Raw genomic sequence first — 23,927 nt, forward strand, 5'->3', positions numbered from 1 at the left:
TCACACGGCCATTGTTATCGTTTTCGTATAATTTCAAACTTTGTAACATCATCATATACATATCATTCAATCATATAACAATTTCACATCCATCCGATACCATATACCTATTCGTATTTTTCATATATTTCATATTTTACGATTTAGTCCATTTGATGCCAACAGACATTATATTTATAAAAATTCAATTTAGAAAGCCAAACAATACAATACAATACAAACATATAATGAATTAATAAAGTAAGTCTCATATGAACTTACTTGGCAAAAACAACAACAAATAATATGTCAAGGACTAATTCACAATTTTGCCTTTTCATTGATTATCCTTCGATTAATTTAATTCTCGATCTATAACATAATTCATTTCAATTTATCAATTTCAAATGCCTTATTTCATCCTACTATAAGCATAAGTCAGTTCAATTTCACTTTTCGAATGTTTCCGAATTTTTTCATTTTATTCAATTTAGTTCCTAAAACCGAAATTACCATAACTTTAGAATTTTAGCTTCGATTTCAAAATTGAACTCAATTTCATCCTTCTATAACCCTCTATTATTAAAAAATGTAGAAATATTATACTAATTTCGAAATTCATACACTTTAGTCCGTATATTCGAAAACTAACAATTAAACTTTACAAACTAGCCCATTTTCAATTCTAAGCTCAAAGTCTAACAATTTAGTATAAAAAACTTCAAGAAATCAACAATGAAAACTTTTGAAAATTTTAACAGTTTTACAAGTTGATATGTGGGCTAGCTAAATCAAGCTTACAGGACTTAAAAAACATTAAAATTACAAGAAACAAACTAAATCGAACTTACCTATGGATGACCGAAAGCTTTGAAACATAAAACCCTATTTCTTTTCTAATAGTGAAGAAGATGAAGATGATAAGAAATGACTTTCATTTCTTTTTAATTTTGTTTATATATTTTAATTAGTTACCAATTAATTATAATTAACTTAATTAACCTAAGTTTAATTAAAGCTAAATTTAATTAACAATTTTGGTGGGTTACAACTATTCCCCACCACCGATTAACATAACATGAAGGGTCAAATTTCTCAATTGGTCCTTCAATTAATTAAAATTCTATAGCAATTAATTTGTACCATATTTACAATTTAGTCTTTGTAGATTGATTATCTATCTATTTGTCAAAATTAAGGACCAAACTTTAATTAAATATTATACTATCCTCGTAAATATCAAATAATAATATTTACAGACACGAATATAAAAATAAGGTTCGAAACTATCATTTCCGACACCACTAAAAAATGAATTGTTACATAATACATTGTTATCCGAAAAACAAAGCGATAATTAGTACACTATATTCTCTTAGTCTCAAATAAATTATTTTGTTTTAAAAGGATATACGTTGAAATCGATATCGTATTAAGATTGTGGATGAGGAGACAATTAATTGAATCTATTATATTGAGTAATAATTTTGTGTTTGAAAACTACCATATAGTGGAGGCGGTGCTCCTGAAGAGACCAAAAGGCACAACTAACTATTAAAACTCTAAAAGATATTTATGTGCCTGAAATTGAATACGAAAATAGTGAAAATAAAGATATCTCAATATAAGTTATGTTAATACGAGAAATCATGAAACTTTAAAATAGAAAAGTTGTCTACAACGGTTTTGTATGCAATAATATTATTGAGATAATGAAAGAAAAATGAAGCTCTTGACTATTGAGAAATATATACATGAAATAGATTGACCAAAATGGAAAGATGTAATTCAAGTAGAATTAAATCCTAAAAGTTTGTGGATCAATAGTCTAAACGTCTAAAGGTATAAAGCCAATGAGGTACAAATGAGTGGTTTTGCAAAAACAAAATAAGAAATATGAAGTTTTTCACGAAGTCCTGGCGTTAATTATGAAAGGTATAATATTGTCTTATGGTGGATGCAATAGCCTCTAGATATCTTTTTAGTTTTGGTAGTTCATGAAAGATTTGATATGCGTTTAACGATTGCTATAACATTTACAGAAATCACTATATACTAGAAGTTTATATTGAAATTCTTCTGAAATTGTTTATTACAATTGTGTAAATATTTATATGAATTGATTTGAACATACGTATTAGTATACAATGATAATGATCAACTACGATTATTGTTGGAACTCCTAATCAAAATATATTTTCTAAAGTTAGTGAATTTGTTCAAGTGATCATTTGAAAAGTTAACATTCAAGATTGGAATAAGTAGAATTTAAGATATCGGTGAAATTGTGATTAGTGAGAATAAATACTCGACATACTATTCTTTTTGTTTAACAAAAGTTTTATCTATTAAATTATCTGTTAAAGTTTTTGAGGAGGCAAGATATTATGTTAATTATAGATAAGTGTACTATTTTTACTTCTGTAAGAATTATTTTCTCATAAATTGTGAAATCGTATATATGAAAATAACTCATAAATTATATTTGAGTAAAAATAATTTTGGTTAAAATTGTTGACCTAAATTATTTATTAAAAAAAACATTTTGAAACTGTTCACCAAACTCCAAATGAAAGATGGAGAAAAACTTTCATTTTTCATTTTATTTTGTAAATTACAGTGTATTTCATTCGTAGATCGACTCCTTCAAAGTTCAAAGTCTAAGATAGCATTGGAAACCTGCAGAGCATACGAAATAATTAAAAAGACAATTGGAAAAGAAGAATAAACGTATCATCGAGACAACTACAATTATTTGAAATTTGAAGAAAAGACCCATAGATGAAAGGGAAATGGAAAGGTTCGAAGAGAAAACTAGGGTTGCCAGCTGCCCTTCTACTGTGCTCACTCTCATTCCTTGCTGGATTGTTTGTTCCCACTTTTTTCTTTCAGGTAATTCGTAAAAGTGCTTTCATTTCCAAGTGTTTATAACTTGGGTTTTGTGTTTAATTATTGGGTTTTTTTTTAATAGGATGTTCCGATCATTAAACCCAAGCCGAGAATGCTCGAGGCAGTGCAGGAGAAGACGTATCGTGATCCGATGCCAAATGGAGTAACTGGGGAGAGTTCGATTGAATCTATTCCATTTCAGGTTATTTTTCCGTTCTGGTTTAGTGCATTGACTTTTGAATGATGATGGCTTGGTTCATCATGTGAGCTTAGTTGTTGTTAGATTGGTGCCATAATTTTTGGCAAATCTAGTATAAAGATTTTAGTGTATAGTAGGGGTTGTCTAGTGTTGAACCCGAGACAGGTTTTAATGGCAGATTTTAACACAAGTTTTTGCCACTCCACTGTGGTTCAGTCCAAAAAGATTTGTTTATAAATGCTTTTTCTTGGGATACTTTTTTTACTTCAGTTATAATACTTGGCTTTAGGATTTGATACTTGATAGTAGTTAACTCATTAGTTAAAGTATTTATAAAATTGTAGGTGGGATAGGGCCTTGAGCCAAAAACAGAAAGTCGTAGTAATCCATGGTAAAAACCAGAAAAATTGGAGGATTGGTTTAGTCTATGAGTCAGAATATTTGAGTTTGCATGTATTTGAGAGCTAAGATTTTATCAAGGTGTGTTTGTGCTGATTTAAAGAGGGGCTTTTGGATATTAAAGAGCGGTAATGATGCAGAACAAGGATTTTATATGCAAATGTTTTACATAATTCCGAGGTTGATATATGCTAGGAAACAATGGTCTGGATCTTTTTTATGAGCATTTCTTCGGGGTGCTGCTGACTGAAGAACTAACTTCCTATGCTTGCTTATTGTTGAATGCAGGTTTTAAGTTGGAAACCGCGAGCTTACTATTTTCCCAACTTTGCAACTTCAGAACAATGTGAACATGTAATAGAAATGGCAAAGGTGAACCTTAAACCATCTGGTTTGGCTTTGCGCGAGGGAGAAACTGAAGAAAGCACAAAAGGAACTAGAACAAGGTGCCCCTTTATGCAATCATTTCTGTTTTTATTGTCGGTTTCTTGTTGATCTTGAGTTGAGTGTTATTTATAAGTCAATGATTCTATTAGCTGCTTTAAATTAGCATCAAGACCAGATGGTGCATTTTCCTTTGTGTCCATGAATTGTTTGAATTGGTGAGTGCTGATAGTTTGCTTTCTTGATGATGCTTACTTGGAAACAGTTCGGGAACTTTTATTAGTGCATCAGAAGATGAAACCGGGACCTTGGACTTAATCGAGAAAAAAATTGCAAAGGTTACAAGCATCCCACAGAGCCATGGAGAGGTACATTTTCTTTTTCTGCTGAAACTATTATTATCATCTCATGTTGTAAGTTCAGTTAGTATACATGACATTATTGGAGAAAGTTTAAGCAAATATGGTGGAAATTTTAGGCAATTATAAACCTAGGGCAACTGTATGAAATGTGCCACGGGGTGTTGTGAATTGACCTTTGAAGAAAACTTGATTCGGTTTAACTTCCAATGATGATTTAATCATCCGCCAAACCAATTGTTAAGGCATATAAATCTGCTACCCTATTGGTTGTGTTTGAAAACAGCAAAGTCTTATCATTTTCCTTGAATAGATTCTGTCATATTTGGCATATAACACGAGTTACTTTTGTCTGCTGCAATACTTGTAACCTATGACGATCATGTTAATCAAACCATAGTTCAGCGAATCTGGTATACTACTTGCAGTGGAAGTATAATAGTTTACATAGAGAGGGAGAGATTCTTGGAATGATATACATCAATACACTAATGATAAATCAACAGTCTGCTAATATTATCTTGATATACTTCCTGTTTGTGTTGTAATTTTGAAATGGCAAATCTTTCCTATTGTAGGCATTTAATATTTTGAGGTACGAGATTGGGCAGAAGTATGATTCTCATTATGATGCATTCAATCCGTCTGAATACGGTCCACAATCAAGCCAAAGGGTACAGTCTTATATGTGAACTTCATTGTTACATGCTGGTTTAATCTTGGTTTCTGGATATTTTTACGTGCAATTTGTGGCAAATTGAAATGATTGCTGTTCTGTCTGCCTATAGGTCAATACTGTAAATATTATAGCCGGTGTCTCCATAGATAGCCCTATTTAGTTCTTTCTTCTATGGCATGGTGCCGACATTTGCCTTTGTGCTAGCCTCACCCCATGTATAGGATATTCTTTTTATGCTTCATAGTTAAAGACAGTTTATTCTGGATTATTCTAGTATGGTTTTTGTTTTTTTGATAACATATACTGTTCCCTTCATTGCATTTTCTGTATTTTGATCAAGCCATTGTGTGTGTGTTAATGCCAAAGGACTAAAACATTGTGCGTATCAACATTGAACGGTCTCTCGCAGGTTGCATCGTTCTTGTTGTATTTATCGGATGTAGAAGAAGGTGGAGAAACAATGTTCCCTTTTGAGGTAGATACGGAAATGCCTACTTGCCTTATCTCTCCTTTATTTCGTTATAGCAAGTATTATTTGTCAAGTTTTGGTACTCACCCTGTTATTCCGGTTGCAGAATGACATGAGAGTCAAAGGTTACGACTACAGACAGTGCGTTGGTTTAAAAATAAAACCACGAAAAGGGGACGGACTTCTATTCTATTCACTCTTTTTGAATGGCACGATAGATCCGGTAATTTTCGCACTCTCAAATCAAACTTAATGTGCATTGCATTGCTCTCGCTTCCAATCCATTGTTTTAAGGGATTTCTGAAGTCCATCGTGTTATCAATATGGATGCTTTATAGCTGTTATAATGCTCGAAAACATTGTTGTTTTTGTGTGTGGCTGATGTATTGTCTGTTTGAAACCATTATTTGCAGACATCTCTGCATGGAAGCTGTCCAGTGATCAAAGGGGAGAAATGGGTTGCTACAAAGTGGATTAGAGACCAAGACCAAAATGACTGACTATTCAGTGTTTCCGTAAAAAAAATCACTGATTATCGGTGTTTATTTTTGTTGTTGTTAATCATCATATAAACTCTGTTTTGGAGAGTATAATTCTTTATGAATTCACGCCCATTTTCAAAACAAAAATTCCAGATAAAGTAACATTTAGTCCTTGAATTTGATAATTTTTTCTCACATAAAATTTGGGACTTGACTGTTTTTCTTAATTTGATCCTTGAATTTTGTCAAGATATAAAAGAATAACATGTCTCTGCTCTTGAACAAAATTCAAGTTAAGATACTAATTTGAAAAAAAAAATTAAGTAACATACATGTGATTAATTTTAACTGATTCTTATTTATTTTAATAAAAATGAGAAAATATAATCTTACTTTTAATTTTTTTATATAAAAAGATCATATAATATTATATTACTAAAAAAGGAATCCTATTTCGAATCTTAATCTAAAAGCACCAAATTCCAATTCAGACCCACTTAACGTTCTTTATCAGCATTTACTTCTTCTGTTCTCCATTGTTTTACTTTCCTCATTATTAATTCTCCCCTTCTAGAAATTTCCAAGTTCTTCTTCAAAACCCTCACATCCCATTCGATCAAAAGAACCCAAATCTTTATCATCCACCATGGGAGGAGGAAATGCCCAAAAATCCAAGATGGCTCGTGAGAAGAACTTGGAAAAGCAAAAGGCTGCCGCCAAAGGTTTTTCTTTTTCTTTTTTTGCAAACCTTTCTCCTTTAATCTTTTTTTTTTTGCCATCTCTTATCTCTCTGGGTTTTGTTCTTTTCTTTTCTTTTAGTTAGATCTATTCTTGATCATGATCCTTTTCTTTGTTTTAACTTTTGGGTTTTTGATAGGAAGCCAGCTTGATTCTAACAAGAAGGCCATGACCATCCAGGTAGTATCTTTGCTTCATTTGTTAGGTTCAACACTCTGTTTTTTTTTATCAAATGATTTATGATTATTTTGTTTCCTTGTACATATAGATCAAACTTGACAAATTGGGTTGAATTTATTTTCACTGTTTTTTTCCTGGGTTAATATATTCATCTCTTGTTAGTTGGTTTTCACTATTTGATTTGTGTACATGCTTTCTAGATTCTTACATTAAGTTGTATAGCTACTGGAACTTATTTGCCTGGATTCCCTGCTAAAAATTGATGTCCAAATCAAAGTTTGGGAGTTAATCATTTACTTAAAAAAGTTAAATACTCTTCATTTTCCTTTTAAGATTTCTAGTCCAATAGTTGATGCTGGGTTTTTTTGGGTCAAAAGTTGTTTTCCATCATGTTTACTTATGAAGTTGATATGATTGCATGTGTATTGATGGCAAGTTTTGACAGAAAATACTAACAATGTTAATGATTGGACTAAGATTTTAAATGGAAAAAATCAAGAGGGTTAATTTTAAACCTTTTAAGTATGTGGACTAAATCGCAAACCTCATTCTAGTGTATGGATTGATGGCACATTTTAACCAACTTATAGTTATGGTTGTTGCTGTTTATCACCTATCAGTACTGCATTGTTGTAAGGTTTTTCTCAATTTTCTTCCTTTTGGAAACCCTGTGGAATTGACACTTGAGTGTTAGTTTATCTTGCATGAGCTATTGCCGATTGTCGATTTTGATGACAACAATCTGTAGCCTTCTTGAAAAGATAATTGATAGCAAAAACCATGTTTTTGTTCGGTTTGTGTGATGTATGGTGATAAAAGAAGACTTTGGATTTTCCATTCAGTCACTATATATCTTTAGTTTGATATTATTGAATCGAGTTAGACTCGTTTTATTAAGTCCATTGATGGAAGTGTTACTTGCCTTATCTTCTTTGTTCGCTTCATTGATATCGTACCTGGTGGATGGTGGTGATTTGTGTATAGTGCAAGGTGTGCATGCAAACATTCATCTGTACTACAACAGAAGTGAAATGCCGGGAGCATGCCGAGGCGAAGCATCCTAAATCCGACCTATACACATGTTTTCCTCACCTTAAAAAGTAGCACACTGGGGAAGTGTAGATGGCTTGTAGCATGCATCTATCTTGTCCCATTGGTACTGTATGAGTAACTTCTTAAAATCTCTCTCACAAAAGCCCTATAAGCTCTCACTTGGTGATTTCAATGATGCAATTGTCATGTCGTGTTCTGTCTCGATACTTGCTTGTTGCTTGATTTTGATATGATTAATGTGGTAAAGCTTGTGGTGTTATCTATGGTGCTGTTTTTCCTTAACCGCTCTTTGCCACTTTGCCAATGATTCCTAAATGCATCTGACGTGTATGCTTACAAAAAGATTATAAGGAAAACCATTTCCTAAAATTGGAAGAAGTTCATTTCTTTTAAAACAACTTTTACCTTCACCCCTTGTTTGAAAAATGAAAAAAAAAAAAGAGTTAAAAATTGCTTGAATTTCACAGTGATGTGTGTGATTTACATGGAGCTTCATTCATATAAATATTGTTACTTCCATTGATGAGTTCTCAAGATTTTAATGAACATCAATATTGTTACTTCTATTACTTTCAAAAAATTAAATAAAATATGTATTCTAAAAGCTTAAACTTTGTTGAAGCGCATTATCCTTCTATTTATGGGTAGACATTGTGTTAAAAAAATGATATGGTTAGAATCAGAATGAGATTATTCAAAAAAATATTATTATCTCATAAATAATATTTTGACCCTTATAAAAAAGCTAATTAAATATATCAAAATGTTAATGGTTCAAAATTATATATCTTAAAACAGTGAGTTTATATGGGTTCAATGTGAATTTTGATTGAAATAATGATAAAATGAAAAATTATTATAAAAGTAATATTCGGAATAAATATAATAGACAAAATCTAATATAATAGATTGAATATTATTCTTTTATTTATAAATATATATAGTCTAAATGTTATTAGAAATAGAGTTGAGCATTTGATCGGATTGAGTTAAAAATTTTGACTGGAGTTAATGAATTTTATTATTAATATTTAATGTTAAATTTATATTGATAGATTATTTAACTAGTAAATAAAGTACATATTATTTAATTACATAAACAATACAATGATTTTATCTTTTTATTTTAAAGAGTAAATATTTATCGAATGATGTAATTTTATTTTTATTATTCAGAATTTTAGGTAATTCAAATTGTATAATTAATATTCAAGATGAATTGAAAATTATAATTTTTATTCGAATTAATTTAAAATTATTTAATTTTTATTAAATTTTTTAAATCCAATCAAATTTTATTCACTTTTTGACTCTATCTTAACTCGATGGATTAATATCATCATCATTTACTTTATGGAGACAACTAGCCAAAAGTTCAGGGATTTTGAAGGTTGACTGGCTTGCTACGTGTAATTAATATGACACGTGGCGTTCAAAGAAAGGCAGACGTTGACGTGTCACGGAAATATATTAATTAATTAAACATAAAAATATGCCAAAATTCTGGAGAGTATTCGAATTATATGTCAAACACGCCAACCCCCTTCCTCTACGCGCTTCACCCCGTTTCCCATCTACTCGCTGCTTTGTCCATCCATTTTCAATACCTTAAGTGCTACAGGTGCGAGTACAATATCAATTGGTACTCGCGAAAACAGTCTTACAACCAAAACAAGAAAGCAAAAATAAATAAAAGTTGGGACTTAAAAAAAAAACACATTTTTTCTTTTCCCTTTTGTCTTTAAAAGCAAATCAAAAACCACACCAAAACCCTTTCAAAGCTGAGAGACGCCATTGGAAGAGGGAAAAGAAAACGAAACCCAAAGAAAGGACATAATGAGCGGTTCTTTGCGTAGGTTCGCTGCCATCACCCGCCTGTCACAGAAGCAACCGTTCGCCGACTTGGCTGACCCGATCAACAGAATCCACCCGTTTCTAAAGAACCGAACCAAGACCCAAGCCAGGGAGTATGTTCGGTTCCCAAATGTTGTACGGAAAGTAAGAGAATATGAGATCTCCCCCTCCCTTTTCAGTTCTTCGTTCTCTTCTTCCTCTTCGTCTTCAACGGCGTCGTTTGGGAAGCTGGGTTTTGTTGGGTGGTATTTAGGAATGGTGAAGTCGTGGCCCGTTTTAACCAAGAGCGTTACTTCATCGGCTATTTATGTAGCTGCTGATTTGTCTTCTCAGGTAATCCCTTTTTTTGGTTCTTAATTTAAAGAGCGTTTTTCGTTTTTGGTTGATTGAAGGTGAAAACTTTGTATTTTGATTTTTGCCTTCTGTTTGGTTGGTGAGAAAGTGGAGAAAAATGAACGAAAATCCTCTGGGGTTCTCTGGAAACTTCACCTTTTTTTATTTTTTTAAAGAGAAGGATGCCTTTTCACACCAAATACACGGGAGTCTATATTTGAATGTTTTTTTGACAAGTCAAACATGTTTGTCAGACCATGAACAATTCTTCAATTTTGTCATAGTTTCTTCTATTCAAGACTTCAAGTCATTTATGCTCTCCTATTAATGGCCTATATAGTTCTATCTGTTCTGTCACTATGAGGTGCTTTCATTGTGTGAACCGGCCAAGCTCTAAAATGAACCATTATTAGGCAATTTGTAAATGCATGCTTCATGGACCATGCATTATTGCCTGTTTAAACTTGTTTCATTGCAGTTCACTTCTAGTTCTTTCCTCAGTTGCTAAATTTCACTTGCACATCATGCTCTGCTCATAATGAGATTGGTGATTACTTTTAGGGTTTAGGGTAAATTGTTCCTAATGTCATGGACTATGGACTACTCTTCATACGAGTAAATGTCTCGGTTTTGTACCGGTGTTTTTGGTGTATGCAAAAACATTATGAACCATGGTTTTCCTGCATTTGATTATGAAATATATATGCACTTTTGGATACATGCAAAATCCTGTTTGTGTATGTTTTTAATATGGAATTCTATGGTCAGACGATTTCGAAGTCATCTTCTGAACCTTACGATTTGGTGAGGACTTCGCGTATGGCGGGATACGGGTTGTTAATATTAGGACCATCACTGCATCTTTGGTTCAACTTGATGTCGAAACTCTTTCCTAAGAGAGATTTGATCAGTACTTTGAAGAAAATGGCCATGGGGCAACTACTTTACGGACCTACCATGACTGTTGTTTTCTTCTCCTTGAACGCTCGTCTACAAGGTAAAGAGCACAATCTTTCCTTACATGTTGCTAGATGAACACGGCTTTGCAGTTCATTAGTTACTGAATTATGATGTACTGCAAGGTATATCGAACTGCATCAACGTATGATGTTTTTATTGCTCATGTATAACCTTTTTGGATCCACACTGAGCCGTTGTGAGTGGTTGTATGGTACAGGTGAAAGTGGTGATGAAATTGTTTCCAGATTAAAGCGTGACTTACTTCCTACGATGTTAAATGGTATAATGTACTGGCCCTTTTGCGACTTCATCACTTTCAGGTTCGTCCCAGTTCATTTGCAGGTATGGTTGATCTCCTTCCCTCTTCGTTTTTATTTTATTTTTATTCTTCCCGTGAAACTTATTCGCAGTGGCATTCATTTTGACAGCCGTTGGTGAGCAATTCGTTCTCATATTTATGGACTGTCTATATGACATACATGGCAAGTCTAGAGAAACCGGTGTCAATTACCTGCTGAATGATTTGTTACCGTCGATTTCCCGTGTTCAAGATCCTGGCTTTTCCACGGTGAACTGAGGATTGAATAAAAAAACTCTGCATTCGGTGGAATCCGGTCCCGATATTTGTAGTGCAAGCAGGCTTAGGGAAGCATCATGTTATAGTAGTGAAAATTTGTTTCCCCTCGGTTTAAAATTTGGTGCAAAATCTAGTAATAGAAAGGATATGAAGCATTTTGTAAGGACTCATTTGTTGTTATAAACTTTGGAGAGTATTATTCTACGAAAATTCTTTTTCATTTCTCTAGCAGGCCTTGTTTCGGTCCGAAGACGACCATCAATCTCACATCGATTGTGTATTAAGATTAAATTCAATATATATATGATTAAATTTTATTAAAGCATTGTTAAGAATCTTCAAAATATAAAAATTAAATTCCGACCTGCTTTTTATTTTCTGCCATCATTGTCATTCTCGGTCAAGCAAGAAGATGACTGAAAATCCGAACCCATTCCAACCATTGTTCCAAACAGTTGAAAGTTTCTATATCGCCAATTTCGTCCGAAAGGTTAACCATTCATCACCCACCGAGAAACCCCCTCTCACCTTTCCTCCTCCGTCAAAACTAAACGCCGGTTCACCTGTCACCACTACCCATCTTCTCGTCAAGGTATCTCCCTACTTGCATTTCCCCCAATATATTCATCAATTACATGTGTTGTGCGGAAGCGTGTAAAAGAGTAAAATTATTGTACTAAAAAATCACAATAAGTTCAATTCCCAGGAAAGAGAGGTGGATCACAATGATCGCTTAGGTACCAGGTCTTTCCTAGCCAAAATATCCCTCAATCGTAATTTAATAGCACAATAAGTCACTACAATCACACTCACAATTCATGCAGAATAATACAATAAAGAACACAAGAATTTAACGAGGTTTAGCAAATTTTGCCTACGTTCTCGGGCACTACCAAATATATTTCACTCCAAAATACAAGTGAGAATTTACAAAGAGAGAGAGAGAAAACAATGCCTTAAGTAGAGAATGGCAAGTTTGAGATACAGAATGAGAGATTGTCATGCTTATTTATAGTTGAGGTTCAGGGATCAACTTGTAAAGTCACTTTACAATTAGGGACCATATATTGCAAATATCTCAGATTTTATTATGCCAATATCTCGTTACCCATATCTTTGACTTTCCAATATTTGATACCCATATCTTTGACTTTCTATTATTTGATACCCATATTTTTTATTTTCCATAAATGTGGATAATTCCCAATAACATGCTTATTTACCTGCTTATCGATCTCGAAGGCTCCTAAATTTTTAAAAATGACGTTGCTCACTAACTGTTTGATAAAATGTCAATGTCACACTGTTTTTTAGTGGACAAACTTGATACTGACGATCTATTTATCATTTCGGACACCCATTTTGTAGTTCTCTGAAATTAAAACGCTTGGTTGAATTATTTATTAAATAGAAGCCTGTTGCACCGGTGACTAAAGAAGAACTTGGAAGAGCAACTTGGACTTTTCTTCACACCCTTGCCGCCCAGGTCTTCACATTTATACCTTTGCCTTTTCTTTCTTTGTTTGTTTGTCTATATGATTTAACCATTGTTTTTTCTCAGTATCCCGAACGTCCAACAAGGCAGCAAAAGAAGGATGTAAAACAGCTGGTATGTTGCCTCACCCACACTTGCTTAAAATCTGTTATATTCTCATATCTTAATCTCCTTATTTTGTAGATCTTTAAGCTTCAATGAAGTTCCAAGTTTTATAGATTTGGGTTAAAAATGAACTGAGTTTAGTTAAAAGATGTCAAACTGCTGCTCAGCTTAACTATAAGGTTTTTGGCTTGCAGATGTCAATATTATCCCGAATGTACCCTTGCAATGAATGTGCAGATCATTTCAAAGAAGTTTTAAGGTATATTTTTGTCTTCTCCACAGCCCTTTCTCTGGTAGTAGATGCCGGGAAAAGAATTCCGGTTACCATTTTATGTTACCTTTTTCTTTTAGATTGTATGATCAAAAAGGACTTTTAAGTAACACCAGGAAGCTATTCTGCTTTCCCTCCCCATCCATGTTTGATATTTGAAGTAGCATGCAATAAAAGCTAAAACTAAAAGGACAAGAAAACAGGCATAATCCGGTCATGGTGTTATTAGGACGACCTAATGAAATATGAAGTATTCCAAACCAAGACCTCATTAAATCAATATTTACAGTTGTTTTAGCTGTTATAATTGATAAATTTGTTGGTTTCATTTAGTTGTTCCGTCATTCATTTGTGAGGAAAGGAGAGGAAGGCTGTCGGTCGTTTTAACCATTGTCCGGTTTATTCATAATGTTCTGCAATGTCCCAGATTTGCTCTGATTTCAATCAATAAAAGTTTCGGATTGGAGGTTCTTCCTATAAGTGTTGTTTGCAAAGACTCCTGTGATATTATGATATTAATGTTTCCTGATGGATATCTTCTTCATGAATGCTTCTCAGAGCAAACCCGGTACAAGCTGGATCACATGAAGAGTTTTCTCAATGGCTGTGTCATGTGCACAATGTCATTAACCGAAGGTAAAAATTTTTTCTCAGTTATGCATGCACCAATATAAAATAACAGTTCAATGCTTGCATGTCAATTGGCATATTTGCCTTCGCGGCTGTGCCGGTGTGCCCTACCTACTATTCCGAACTGCATGTACCTTAACTCTTAAGCTCCAAACCATATTAGATTGACCCTTTTTCCTTAGCTTTATCCTAGTTAGTTGACATTGGTCATTTCCAACAGCCTTGGCAAAGTGGCATTCCCATGTGAGCGAGTTGATGCGAGGTGGGGCAAGCTTGAGTGCGAGCAGCGAGCCTGTGATTTACAGGGAACTACAATGAACTATACTGAATTCTGAATCGATACGACATGTTATAAGAATTTACGAACTTCGTCAAAAATCAATTTAGCTCTCTCACGAAAAATGCATAAGTACTCAAACTTTCAAATTGCAAAAGTTTTTCATTTTTTACCGTTATATTATTCACATGATTATTAATAACACGAATATTGTCGCATCACCAAAAAAGATAAAAAAATAAATTATAGAAATTATTTAAAATTTTATGTTTGAAATCACTTGAACAATCATTTGTCCAGAGACATAATTTATTTTTAAAAATTATAAATTTATAAAATATTACTAAAAATATAATAATGTTAAGTAAAATTTAGAATATATTAAAAATTAATTCTAGATTCAATCTAGACATATAATTGTCCAAATTTATTATGGAGGATAATATATTCAATTAAAATACTCATAAAACCAGTTTATTACTTTATTTTAATAAATTGTGAGAACTCTTATTTATGGTTAGGTATACAAATAATTGTATACATTCACATTTTTAACTTTTAAAGTAGAATTGATAAAATAAAATTAGTTATTTATTTTAAATTATTTTTATATAGCCTAAATTTTGAGTAGAGTTAATAAATTTTTTAAAAGTTATATATATTTATTTGTTTATTTTTATATAGTCTAAAAGATACTAATAGAATTAATACATTGTTACAATTCTCATTTAAAAAATATATTGTTTTTAAAACTTTATATAGTTTGGACATTTAATTTTTCAGATTCACTCTAGATAAATTTTATTTTTTAATTTTAATTTTCATTAACATTTTATAAATATTAATAATATTTTACAAATTTATAATTTTTTATAATTTTAAAAAAATGACAGGTGGTTAAATTTTGTTTTAAAGAAAATATATATATATATTTTTTATGACGTAACTCTGTCACGTCAACAATTGTTGTTGGCGTGGATCATCATGCCAGCGTTGTTAATGGCCACATCAGCCACGTAATGGTCAAGGACGGAAACCATTAATCAAATAGCTTAATTGATGTAATTTTAGAGTTTGAAGGCTTAATTGAGTGCATTTTTTCCAGAAAGGCTTAATTGAATTTTTTGTTGTCAAAGTTTAGTGACATTTCTACTCTTTAAGCCTTAAAATTAAAAGATATTAAATAAGTTATTTTGACTTGTCAAACACTTGTTGGACACGGTTTCAAACCGTGCGACTTTCATCCGTTATCCTAATCTAATATAAATACTATAGCAATTTGAAGTTACAACTAAGGAAAGCGTTCCAATATGACACAATTAAGAAATTGTCATTTGACACACTAGTTATTTGTTACGTGTCTTTATTGATTAAAGTTTAAAATGAATATTATTTCAATATAATTTCTTTATAAAATATATCTATATTGAATACCCATTCAAACAACAAGGATCATATTTGTCAATAATCATTGCTATAATTGATTTAGTCATAGATTACAGAAAAAATAAATATGTACACACTCAGTCATAGATTTAAACTATCGTTATTAAAATTAAATATTTATATTATTTTTAAAATTTCATCAAATTTTTTATCAATTTTAATAATTTAATATAATATATTTTAATTACTATACACAATTAATTTAAAACTAAACTTTGTGTTTCAACAACTTTCTTCATCAGTTAAAATTGAATAAACATTATATTTAAATTTATAATTGTCATCTTTATAATATGTTTAATTTAGGATTTTTTTCATTACATATTTAAATTTATATTTGGTGATTATATTTTCGAAATCGTAAATTATATAAATAGTCATTCAATTATAACAATAAAAATTCATTTTAGATTACAATTTAAACATCCACATTACATAATTTAATCATTTTGACCATTCACATTAAAACCACAAACGACAAACTAATGTGAAAATTAAATTTTAACAAACATCAAATTTAAAGTTATAATTGTCATCTTTATAATACCTTTTAAGCTATATTTGGTCATTACAACCTCATTAAAAATTCATTAGCCAGTGATAATTTTTTAAAAATTGGAACCTAGAACTCAACATTTTTCAAGTTGTCTAAAGGTAAAGTTTTAACTATTTAGTAATTATATTTAAGCATTTTATCGAGTAAGTATCACTCTTAATTGAGTTTTAAATTCAACTGTGAAATTATAAAATTATCCCTTCTTTTAAGTTATAAACAATATTATTATAATAACATTTTATCTTTTATACTTTTTATATCATCTTTAAATAGAACAATTAAAAATTACAAGAATTAAACACGTGTTCAGTAACATTAAATACAAGTTCATTATTACTCTACCTATATTCAGTATTGAATAAATTTTTAAAAAATATTTTCAACATAAAATATTTTTTTTTCATTGGGTGTGATTAAATCTACTTAAAATAGTTATTTTTCATTAATTTGTTTTGGGCTTATTTTTTTAGAGAAGTTTTATATGAGCAAAGTAATAATTCTTTTGGGTAAAATCAAGATATGTTCTATGTCCGTTTTACAGTCCATGGAAATTAACCATATCGGGATTTGTGTTGTCCCTCCCAAAGATAGTATCTCTAAAGTTTAAACTTGAATCATCCCTTAGTGTAATGTGTCGAACTATTGCATCTAACCCTTATTGATTAAATTAATTTTTTAATGATATTATTTGAATTAAGGTAATATTAGTAGTAGTAGTAGAAGCAAGTGGGTTAACATACCATTTAGTACTTAAGTTTGGTTTCAATGTTTAATTTGGTATCTGAGTTTTTTTATTGTTCCAAATTGGTACATGAGTTTGGCTTCAATGTTTAATTTGGTGCCTAGAGCAAATGGTATCATGTAGCCCAATTAATATTTGACACGTGTGCTATAGTAATATATATATATATATATATATAAGTACTGAATTGGGAGATAAAAAACTTAAATATCAAATTGAACGTTGAAGTTAAACTTATGTACTTAGTTGGTATAAAAAAATTCAAGTGTCTAATTGAAAAAAATTAGGTACCAAATTGAAAAAAAAACTCTCAGGTATAAAATTAAACATTAAAATCAAAATCAAGTACAATAACCGAAGCAAATTATGTGGAATTAAAATATAAGGACTAAATCCATGAGCTGAGTATAGTACAAGGATTAAAGCCATCATTTGACCAAAAGAAAACAATTGGGTCAAAATGTTGAAACTAGGGTTTTTTGGAACCCATCTATAAATACCTTGTTTTCCCACAATTTTAACTCCATCGTCAAGTTCCTAGGTTCTCAATAAGCTCTAAAGCCTCCTTTTGCCTTTCAGAGCTTTGATCGATCATGGGTCACTCAAACGTCTGGAATTCTCACCCTAAGACCTACGGGCCTGGCTCTCGCGCCTGGTAACTTCATCTTCTCTCATTTCTTTTGATTGCTTCCAGATTTCAAATTAGATTATTTCATTGTCGACACTTTATGTGTATCACTTACGTTTAACGAACTGCAATAAAATTCTGGGTTATTGATTTTTGAGCGCCTGATCTAACGATTAAACATTACAATCTTTATGTGTAACGATTTAACATTCTGTGTTATGAATTGTGTGGTTTTGCCTTGGTTAGTTTTTTTTTAATTTATTGGGTTTTTTGTTTGTTTTTAAATATAGTCGCGTGTGTGGAAACCCCCATGCCATCATAAGGAAGTATGGGCTCATGTGTTGCAGACAGTGCTTCCGTAGCAATGCCAAGGAAATTGGATTCATTAAGGTAACATTAACGACTTCTTGAAGTAATTGTGTCCCATACAACTAAATGGGGATATGGCCCTTTATCTATGTTGCTTGGATCCCTTATTTTTCTCGAAGTACCCGATAAAATGATTACAAGTACATGACTTCCGATGATCTTCCAACATATGTAAAGCCATAAATAGTCTAATTATACTCTTGTCGGATGCATACCCATAACTGACACTCACATCCTAGTCTTAGTGACATAATTAATGATTTCTCATATCAGCTTTTTGACCTCTGGGTATCTTTTTGTTTTTTTGGTTTTGTTTGCAGTACCGTTGAAGAATTTATATGGTGTGAAGTAGGAAAGGAATTTGTCCAAGTATGAGCTATTGTAGTAAGGTTTTGGAATTCAAAGAAAAACTTCTAAGAAAATGTTTTTGTTGAATCTATTATGGGACATTGAAGTGTCTTACAAGGAGTACATTGTTGTTTTTCAATGAAAGGTTAATGCTAGCTTGCTATTAATTTGTCTATGCAATGTGATGGTCCTGTTTGATTTACAGCATTTCATGTGTTAATATAAATGGAATTATAGGTTGAGTCTTTTATACATTTGAAACCTGGGGGCAAAGCTTTTGTCTCACATTCACATTTGATTCTTGTTATTTAGTATTATGTCTTGTTTATTATGCTCCAAGGACTGGTTGTACATGGATTCAATGCATCTTCCAAAGTAGTTCTGGTGTTTGAAATATGCTTTGTTCCATTTTTGTTTCTGTTGTTGTTTTTGGGGTTCAAACTTGTATATTGGATTTTGCTTTTTATATACTTCAATTAATGCTTTTCATTTTCATTGATTTGGGAAAAAAAAGGAATGAATGCAGATTGAGTTTATATAATCGGTATGCTTTTCATTTTGCTTCCTAAGTGTCTTAGGAGACTTGTCATTGTTTGGCTGGATAACCAGTATACTGCCATATACAAGTATGGTTTGTATAGGCTATATCATGGCAAGCATCATTTTGTAAATAAAGCTTTGTTTTTATTATTAGGGTTAATGCAATTTTTGCCCCTTCAACTTGACAACTAGGTTCACTCTGGTACTTGAACTTGGAAAGCCATTTTGATCCTTGAACTTGGAAAAATATAAAAAAATTTTCAGGGACCAAAATTGGCGTAGTTGCCAAGTATAAGTACTAAAGTGAATATAGTTGCCAAGTTTAAAACAAAAAATTATATTAACCCTTGTTATTATCTTTGGGTGTGTGTTTCAGATAAAAATGAAGTATCATGTTTGTAGAATTAGGAAGGAATTGCTTTGTATATCAACCAGCTCACTGCATTTTGAGTAAATTAATGACACGCATGTTGTAGCCCATAGTTATCCAAATTTTAGTAATGCTTTGTGAACTAAACATGAGAATCAATTAGGCTTGCATTGGCATTTTTTTTTTATTTCAACCTTGTTCATCCTTTTCTTGTACAGCCACTTCCATGTTTTCAATTTATTTTGTATATTAAGAGTATGGCATTAGGAGAAAAGTTTATTTTCTATTTTTAACATGGTATTTATTTCTGGCCTTCTGCCAATTGGACTTGGACTTGGTTCATCATCATCATTCTATTTTCATTGTTTATGAATGTTGGTACTGAACACTTAGACCTATGGTGATAAGTCAGCTTCACCAATAAATCATACTAGTTAAAGAGCTTAAGTTTTCAACACATAAAGTCTTGCAATGATCCAAGTTACCAACTTGCTTGTCTAGATTTCTTCTTCAAGCTTTATCCCATCTTCCGCAATTAATCTCAATTAAGCTAGGAGATCAATAGCTCTAAGAATTCATCTAGACGTTGCACTTCAAGTTCCTATTCGTCAAAATATGTTTCATTATATTCCTGCACTGAGTCCGACCAAAGCTTGCCCTTGATGTTATTCCTAAGAAAAAATAAAGTCCAATGAAATCATGCCAAAAAATCGAACCATGCAGGACTGACCAACCTTCCAATTTGACTCTAACCTTAAAATCTAATCCAATCAATTTCACCTCGAGTTTGACTATCTAATTTATTATAAAAAGTCAATAGATCTGAACTCTGAAATGAGCCAAATATGAAATACATTAAATTTTGAATTAAGGCTTGAATAAATAACTTGAATGATTAAACCCTAAAATGAACCCGAATTTTAAATTATATAAAAAAGAATTTTGATGACTAAAACCTAGAATTTTGAATATTTTAAGTATTAAAATAATCTAATTTAAAACCAACTTGAGTTGTCTAATTAACAAATTCAGAATCTAGAAATTGAATTTTAATATTTGGAACTCATTCTTATCCAAGATTGTGGCCACTTTTATCGAAAGGAAAAGTGAGGAACATGGTGGAATGGAGAGGCAATGTTGGAAAGGTGTGGGTGCAGACAAAAGAATTCTCTTTTTTGAAGTTTATAATCACTTGGAAAGTGGGATAAGTGATGCCCAACCCCCCCTAATTAAACAAAGCATCACTTATATAATTTATTCTATGGAGTATGTTCTAAGTAACATGGCTACAAAAGTTTTAACTAGCATCATCTCATAATTTATCCCCTTAGTTTATTACTGTTTCAATAAGAGTTACTCATTATACGCACTAGACGCACATTTACATAAGATGAGACTCGAATCTAGGATCTCAAAATTTATTATCCTCAACCATTCATACCATATCCACAACCTAACAATGGGGTTCTTTCTATAATATTTGTTGTTATTACTAGGCCCTCTACATATACTACACTTTACAGCACTTATTAATGACACATCAATTGATATATAAAAATAAAAACATGCAAAGAATAGCATATGTGTGATAACTATATGTATCTTCTTTGAAGTGCTGCATTCAATTTATACCCAAATATAGGTCCTAAAAGGGAAAAAGAGTAAAGATTCATTATTATTTTAAGGGTTAAATGCATAAGAATACTCTAATTTTTATCGGTTTAGATCTTATGTGTATTATATTTAAAAATATATTCCTCATAAATTTTAATAGCACTATGTATATTTTTTATTCTTTTAAAAAATGTCACATCCAAGCTATTTACGCAGTAAACAAAGACGTGAATGTTTTGAAATTTTAAGGATCTATGTAGAATCAAAACTATAGTTTTGGGGCACTTAATGTAATTAACCCTTCTACCTATATTTGAGTACAAATTGAAGAATCAAAAGGGAAATAAGTAAAAGAGAGTTATATACAATAGAACAAAACACAGAGGGCATTTGATGTAAGCCTTGCAACCAAATGGAGGACCAATGAGAATGAAAAAAGAAAAATTGGAAATTATATGATTGAAACAGCATTTTGTTTTTAAACACATGGTGGATCAAAATCATTTTTACTATATAATATACTAATAAATAAATAAATAAATAAAGGTACTTTCCATTTGAAGAAAAATTATGGGAGAGAAGAAAATGAAAATGAAAATGGGTCACTTTCTTTATACTTTTTTGATCTTATAAAATTAACAAAATTATGGGAAATTTGCTGTTTAGGATAATATTTGATGCATTATCGGTATGAGTTTCACATATCATCAATAAATAATAATATGAAATATCATTGTTGAATAGAACAAAAGCGGTGGAGGACTTAGAAATGAATAAAACAATTTTATTTAAACATAATTAACTAAAAGCGATTGCACATAAATATTAACACCATAAACACGAAAGTTATTAATATTTATTTAGAAGTATTCCACACATTTATAATTAATTATGCAATATTATGTTATTACTCATTGATGGTGCATAAAATTCATGCACTGATGGTACATCAAGTATTATTCCTATCACTATACATATCTATACTATTATTTTAAAGGGTTGATTGAGTTGTCGCTATTAATGGATCTCACTCAGTTGAGAAATTACAAAAAAAAAACATTGTTTATATAAAATATCAAATTTTACTATGAGGATATTTTATAATTTTATATTTAAGTAAATTTCTGAAAAAATGTATTTAAGCCTCGTTTATTTTTATATTAGTTTTATAGATATATACTTTTTCACTCACATCATAAGTATATCATATATATATATATATATATATATCTATTCTAATGCAAATAAGAAAATTATAATAAAACAAAAATATTTGCATAATTGTACTTATTTTCAGTTAAGGCTTTTTTCCCTAAAGTTAATATTTGGCTAAAATAGGTTCTAAGTCCCTACTACTTTTTTGTACATTTGGAAATTTTTAATTTCAAAGAGTTTAGTCTCTTCGCTCGTTAAATTTCAAAATTCGGTCCAATTATTAATCATATTAAAGTTTTTTCTTAAATCCATTGGTGTAGTATTTTAAATTAAAAACAAAACACCTCACTTAATAGCCATGCAACAAAAATAGCGTTGTAACGATATTGAAATTAACCAAAAAAGATTAACAATAGTAACAATGATACTTGCATTTTTAAATCCGGAAATCAGAAAGACTAAATTCTAAATGTATGAAAAATACAATGACTTGTAACATAATTGACCCTACTATTTCAAGCTAAAACTAAACTAGTGCTGCTGAGAATTCAAGGGTATATGGGTAGCTGTTGAAATTGGAGGTTTGTACAAATATGCGTTGAAAACAAGGGAAATGGAGATTTTAAGAGACATTGAAAATAGACCTTCCATCTTTTTTAATTTAATTTAATTTAACTTAATGGGTTTTAACTTTGCTTCCAATAACCACAAGCCATTTTTCTTGTCTTTTTTACTTTAATTTTTTTCAATTTAGTCACTTTAAATAAGATAATCGTGCGAATTAGTCTTTACTGTTAAAATTTATGTTTCTTTTAACAGATTGTTGATGTGGCACATTAGCCCATTAAATGACTGACATGTGACATTTTTTGTTTGCTTTTGACTAAAGTTTAAGGACCTCTCTATAAAGCTTAGGGGAAAAATTAGACTAATTATAGGGAGGTCCCTAAACTTTAGTCAAAAGTCGACAAAAAATATCATGTGTCAGTCACTCAATGTGTTAATGTGCCGCATCAGCAATCCGTTAAAAGAAAACGGAAATTTTAACGTCAATGGCTATTTCACGCAATTATCTTATTTAGAATGACTAAATTGAGAAAATAAATTAGAATGGTCAAAATAGAATAAACCCTATTTTAGAGTGATCGTGGATGTAATTTACCCTAACGGTAATGATTATATGTATTTAAAAACTTGAAGTGTGTTTGCAATAGTTTTCCATTTTACACCATCAACTTCTTTTTCTCTGTTGCTTGGAAGCTCTTTTCATGTCTCTCCACTTTCAAAGGTAAATTTTGTTTGCTGTTTGTTTCTCGAGAAAGTTCATATATATAATATTCAGTTTAGTAAAAAAAAAAAAGATAGAAATTCATAATTAAACCCTTTTTCTATCAAACTTAAATCTCAATCTAATCACACTAACATTTGGATCATGTTGTGGCTAATCATTGGATTAAGGTTTATGAAAGTTTTGATTAACGTAATATAGATCTACAGATTGTGATTATAGCAAAAGATCTTGATCTTAGTTGTATTCCTATTTTTATTTTGAGTTGTTTTTGAGAAAAAAAAAGTTAATGATGAAATAATATATTGATGATGACCCAAAACTAGACTTTAGCTTTGAACATGATTTTTTGATATTGAGTTGCGACTCGACTCGACCTGACACGATATGATATATAAATAGTTTTACGATGTAATTGAAGTTACAGTTTGAAAAAAAATTGTGATTTAAAGTTATTATTTCAAAAAAGATTGGTTTAAGGGTGGGAGGAATGTCTTTTACTCGTAAAGATTAATTTTTGACATGAGCATTGTTGTTATTATAGAAGGACGTGGATTTA

At 31.0% G+C, this 23,927-nt stretch overlaps 5 protein-coding genes across 5 annotated transcripts; all 5 read left to right on the plus strand.

Moving 5' to 3' along the window:
• The first annotated feature begins 2,544 nt into the window (after positions 1 to 2,544).
• Positions 2,545 to 6,041, plus strand: LOC105784009 (probable prolyl 4-hydroxylase 9). The gene is made up of 8 exons (XM_012609754.2): positions 2,545 to 2,871; positions 2,951 to 3,070; positions 3,755 to 3,912; positions 4,116 to 4,218; positions 4,788 to 4,883; positions 5,298 to 5,363; positions 5,464 to 5,580; positions 5,771 to 6,041. Exons 1-8 carry the CDS (start codon positions 2,761 to 2,763, stop codon positions 5,855 to 5,857), a joined length of 858 nt encoding a protein of 285 aa, XP_012465208.1. The 5' UTR covers positions 2,545 to 2,760; the 3' UTR covers positions 5,858 to 6,041.
• A 310-nt stretch (positions 6,042 to 6,351) lies between these two features.
• On the plus strand, positions 6,352 to 8,069 carry LOC105782824 (uncharacterized protein At2g23090). Its single transcript, XM_012607832.2, has 3 exons — positions 6,352 to 6,561; positions 6,717 to 6,757; positions 7,742 to 8,069. The coding sequence occupies exons 1-3, from the start codon at positions 6,486 to 6,488 to the stop codon at positions 7,859 to 7,861; spliced, it is 237 nt and encodes a 78-aa protein (XP_012463286.1). The 5' UTR covers positions 6,352 to 6,485; the 3' UTR covers positions 7,862 to 8,069.
• Positions 8,070 to 9,542: 1,473 nt separating this feature from the next.
• On the plus strand, positions 9,543 to 11,754 carry LOC105782822 (uncharacterized). Its single transcript, XM_012607830.2, has 4 exons — positions 9,543 to 9,997; positions 10,766 to 10,994; positions 11,175 to 11,299; positions 11,386 to 11,754. The coding sequence occupies exons 1-4, from the start codon at positions 9,647 to 9,649 to the stop codon at positions 11,473 to 11,475; spliced, it is 795 nt and encodes a 264-aa protein (XP_012463284.1). The 5' UTR covers positions 9,543 to 9,646; the 3' UTR covers positions 11,476 to 11,754.
• A 181-nt stretch (positions 11,755 to 11,935) lies between these two features.
• LOC105782823 (FAD-linked sulfhydryl oxidase ERV1) lies at positions 11,936 to 14,477 on the plus strand. The gene is made up of 6 exons (XM_012607831.2): positions 11,936 to 12,126; positions 12,946 to 13,020; positions 13,096 to 13,143; positions 13,329 to 13,393; positions 13,964 to 14,041; positions 14,256 to 14,477. Exons 1-6 carry the CDS (start codon positions 11,947 to 11,949, stop codon positions 14,368 to 14,370), a joined length of 561 nt encoding a protein of 186 aa, XP_012463285.1. The 5' UTR covers positions 11,936 to 11,946; the 3' UTR covers positions 14,371 to 14,477.
• Positions 14,478 to 17,547: 3,070 nt separating this feature from the next.
• LOC105784010 (40S ribosomal protein S29) lies at positions 17,548 to 18,568 on the plus strand. Its single transcript, XM_012609755.2, has 3 exons — positions 17,548 to 17,711; positions 17,975 to 18,074; positions 18,374 to 18,568. Exons 1-3 carry the CDS (start codon positions 17,650 to 17,652, stop codon positions 18,380 to 18,382), a joined length of 171 nt encoding a protein of 56 aa, XP_012465209.1. The 5' UTR covers positions 17,548 to 17,649; the 3' UTR covers positions 18,383 to 18,568.
• The last annotated feature ends 5,359 nt before the right edge of the window (positions 18,569 to 23,927 follow it).

The sequence above is a fragment of the Gossypium raimondii genome, chromosome 13 (assembly GCF_025698545.1).
Source record: "Gossypium raimondii isolate GPD5lz chromosome 13, ASM2569854v1, whole genome shotgun sequence".
Classification (NCBI taxonomy): Eukaryota; Viridiplantae; Streptophyta; class Magnoliopsida; order Malvales; family Malvaceae; genus Gossypium; species Gossypium raimondii.

Bases quoted from the DNA above. Each gene is read 5' to 3' on its own strand.
- LOC105784010 (XM_012609755.2), top strand. From the start codon at position 17,650: ATGGGTCACTCAAACGTCTGGAATTCTCACCCTAAGACCTACGGGCCT. The intron at 17,712-17,974 runs GTAACTTCATCT...TTTTAAATATAG, and splicing joins GGGCCTGGCTCTCGCGCCTG to TCGCGTGTGTGGAAACCCCC.
- LOC105782823 (XM_012607831.2), top strand. From the start codon at position 11,947: ATGACTGAAAATCCGAACCCATTCCAACCATTGTTCCAAACAGTTGAA. The intron at 12,127-12,945 runs GTATCTCCCTAC...TTTATTAAATAG, and splicing joins CTACCCATCTTCTCGTCAAG to AAGCCTGTTGCACCGGTGAC. The intron at 13,144-13,328 runs GTATGTTGCCTC...TTTGGCTTGCAG, and splicing joins AGAAGGATGTAAAACAGCTG to ATGTCAATATTATCCCGAAT.
- LOC105784009 (XM_012609754.2), top strand. From the start codon at position 2,761: ATGAAAGGGAAATGGAAAGGTTCGAAGAGAAAACTAGGGTTGCCAGCT. The intron at 2,872-2,950 runs GTAATTCGTAAA...TTTTTTTAATAG, and splicing joins TTCCCACTTTTTTCTTTCAG to GATGTTCCGATCATTAAACC. The intron at 4,219-4,787 runs GTACATTTTCTT...TTCCTATTGTAG, and splicing joins TCCCACAGAGCCATGGAGAG to GCATTTAATATTTTGAGGTA.
- LOC105782822 (XM_012607830.2), top strand. From the start codon at position 9,647: ATGAGCGGTTCTTTGCGTAGGTTCGCTGCCATCACCCGCCTGTCACAG. The intron at 9,998-10,765 runs GTAATCCCTTTT...TTCTATGGTCAG, and splicing joins CTGCTGATTTGTCTTCTCAG to ACGATTTCGAAGTCATCTTC. The intron at 11,300-11,385 runs GTATGGTTGATC...TCATTTTGACAG, and splicing joins TCGTCCCAGTTCATTTGCAG to CCGTTGGTGAGCAATTCGTT.
- LOC105782824 (XM_012607832.2), top strand. From the start codon at position 6,486: ATGGGAGGAGGAAATGCCCAAAAATCCAAGATGGCTCGTGAGAAGAAC. The intron at 6,562-6,716 runs GTTTTTCTTTTT...GGTTTTTGATAG, and splicing joins GCAAAAGGCTGCCGCCAAAG to GAAGCCAGCTTGATTCTAAC. The intron at 6,758-7,741 runs GTAGTATCTTTG...ATTTGTGTATAG, and splicing joins AGAAGGCCATGACCATCCAG to TGCAAGGTGTGCATGCAAAC.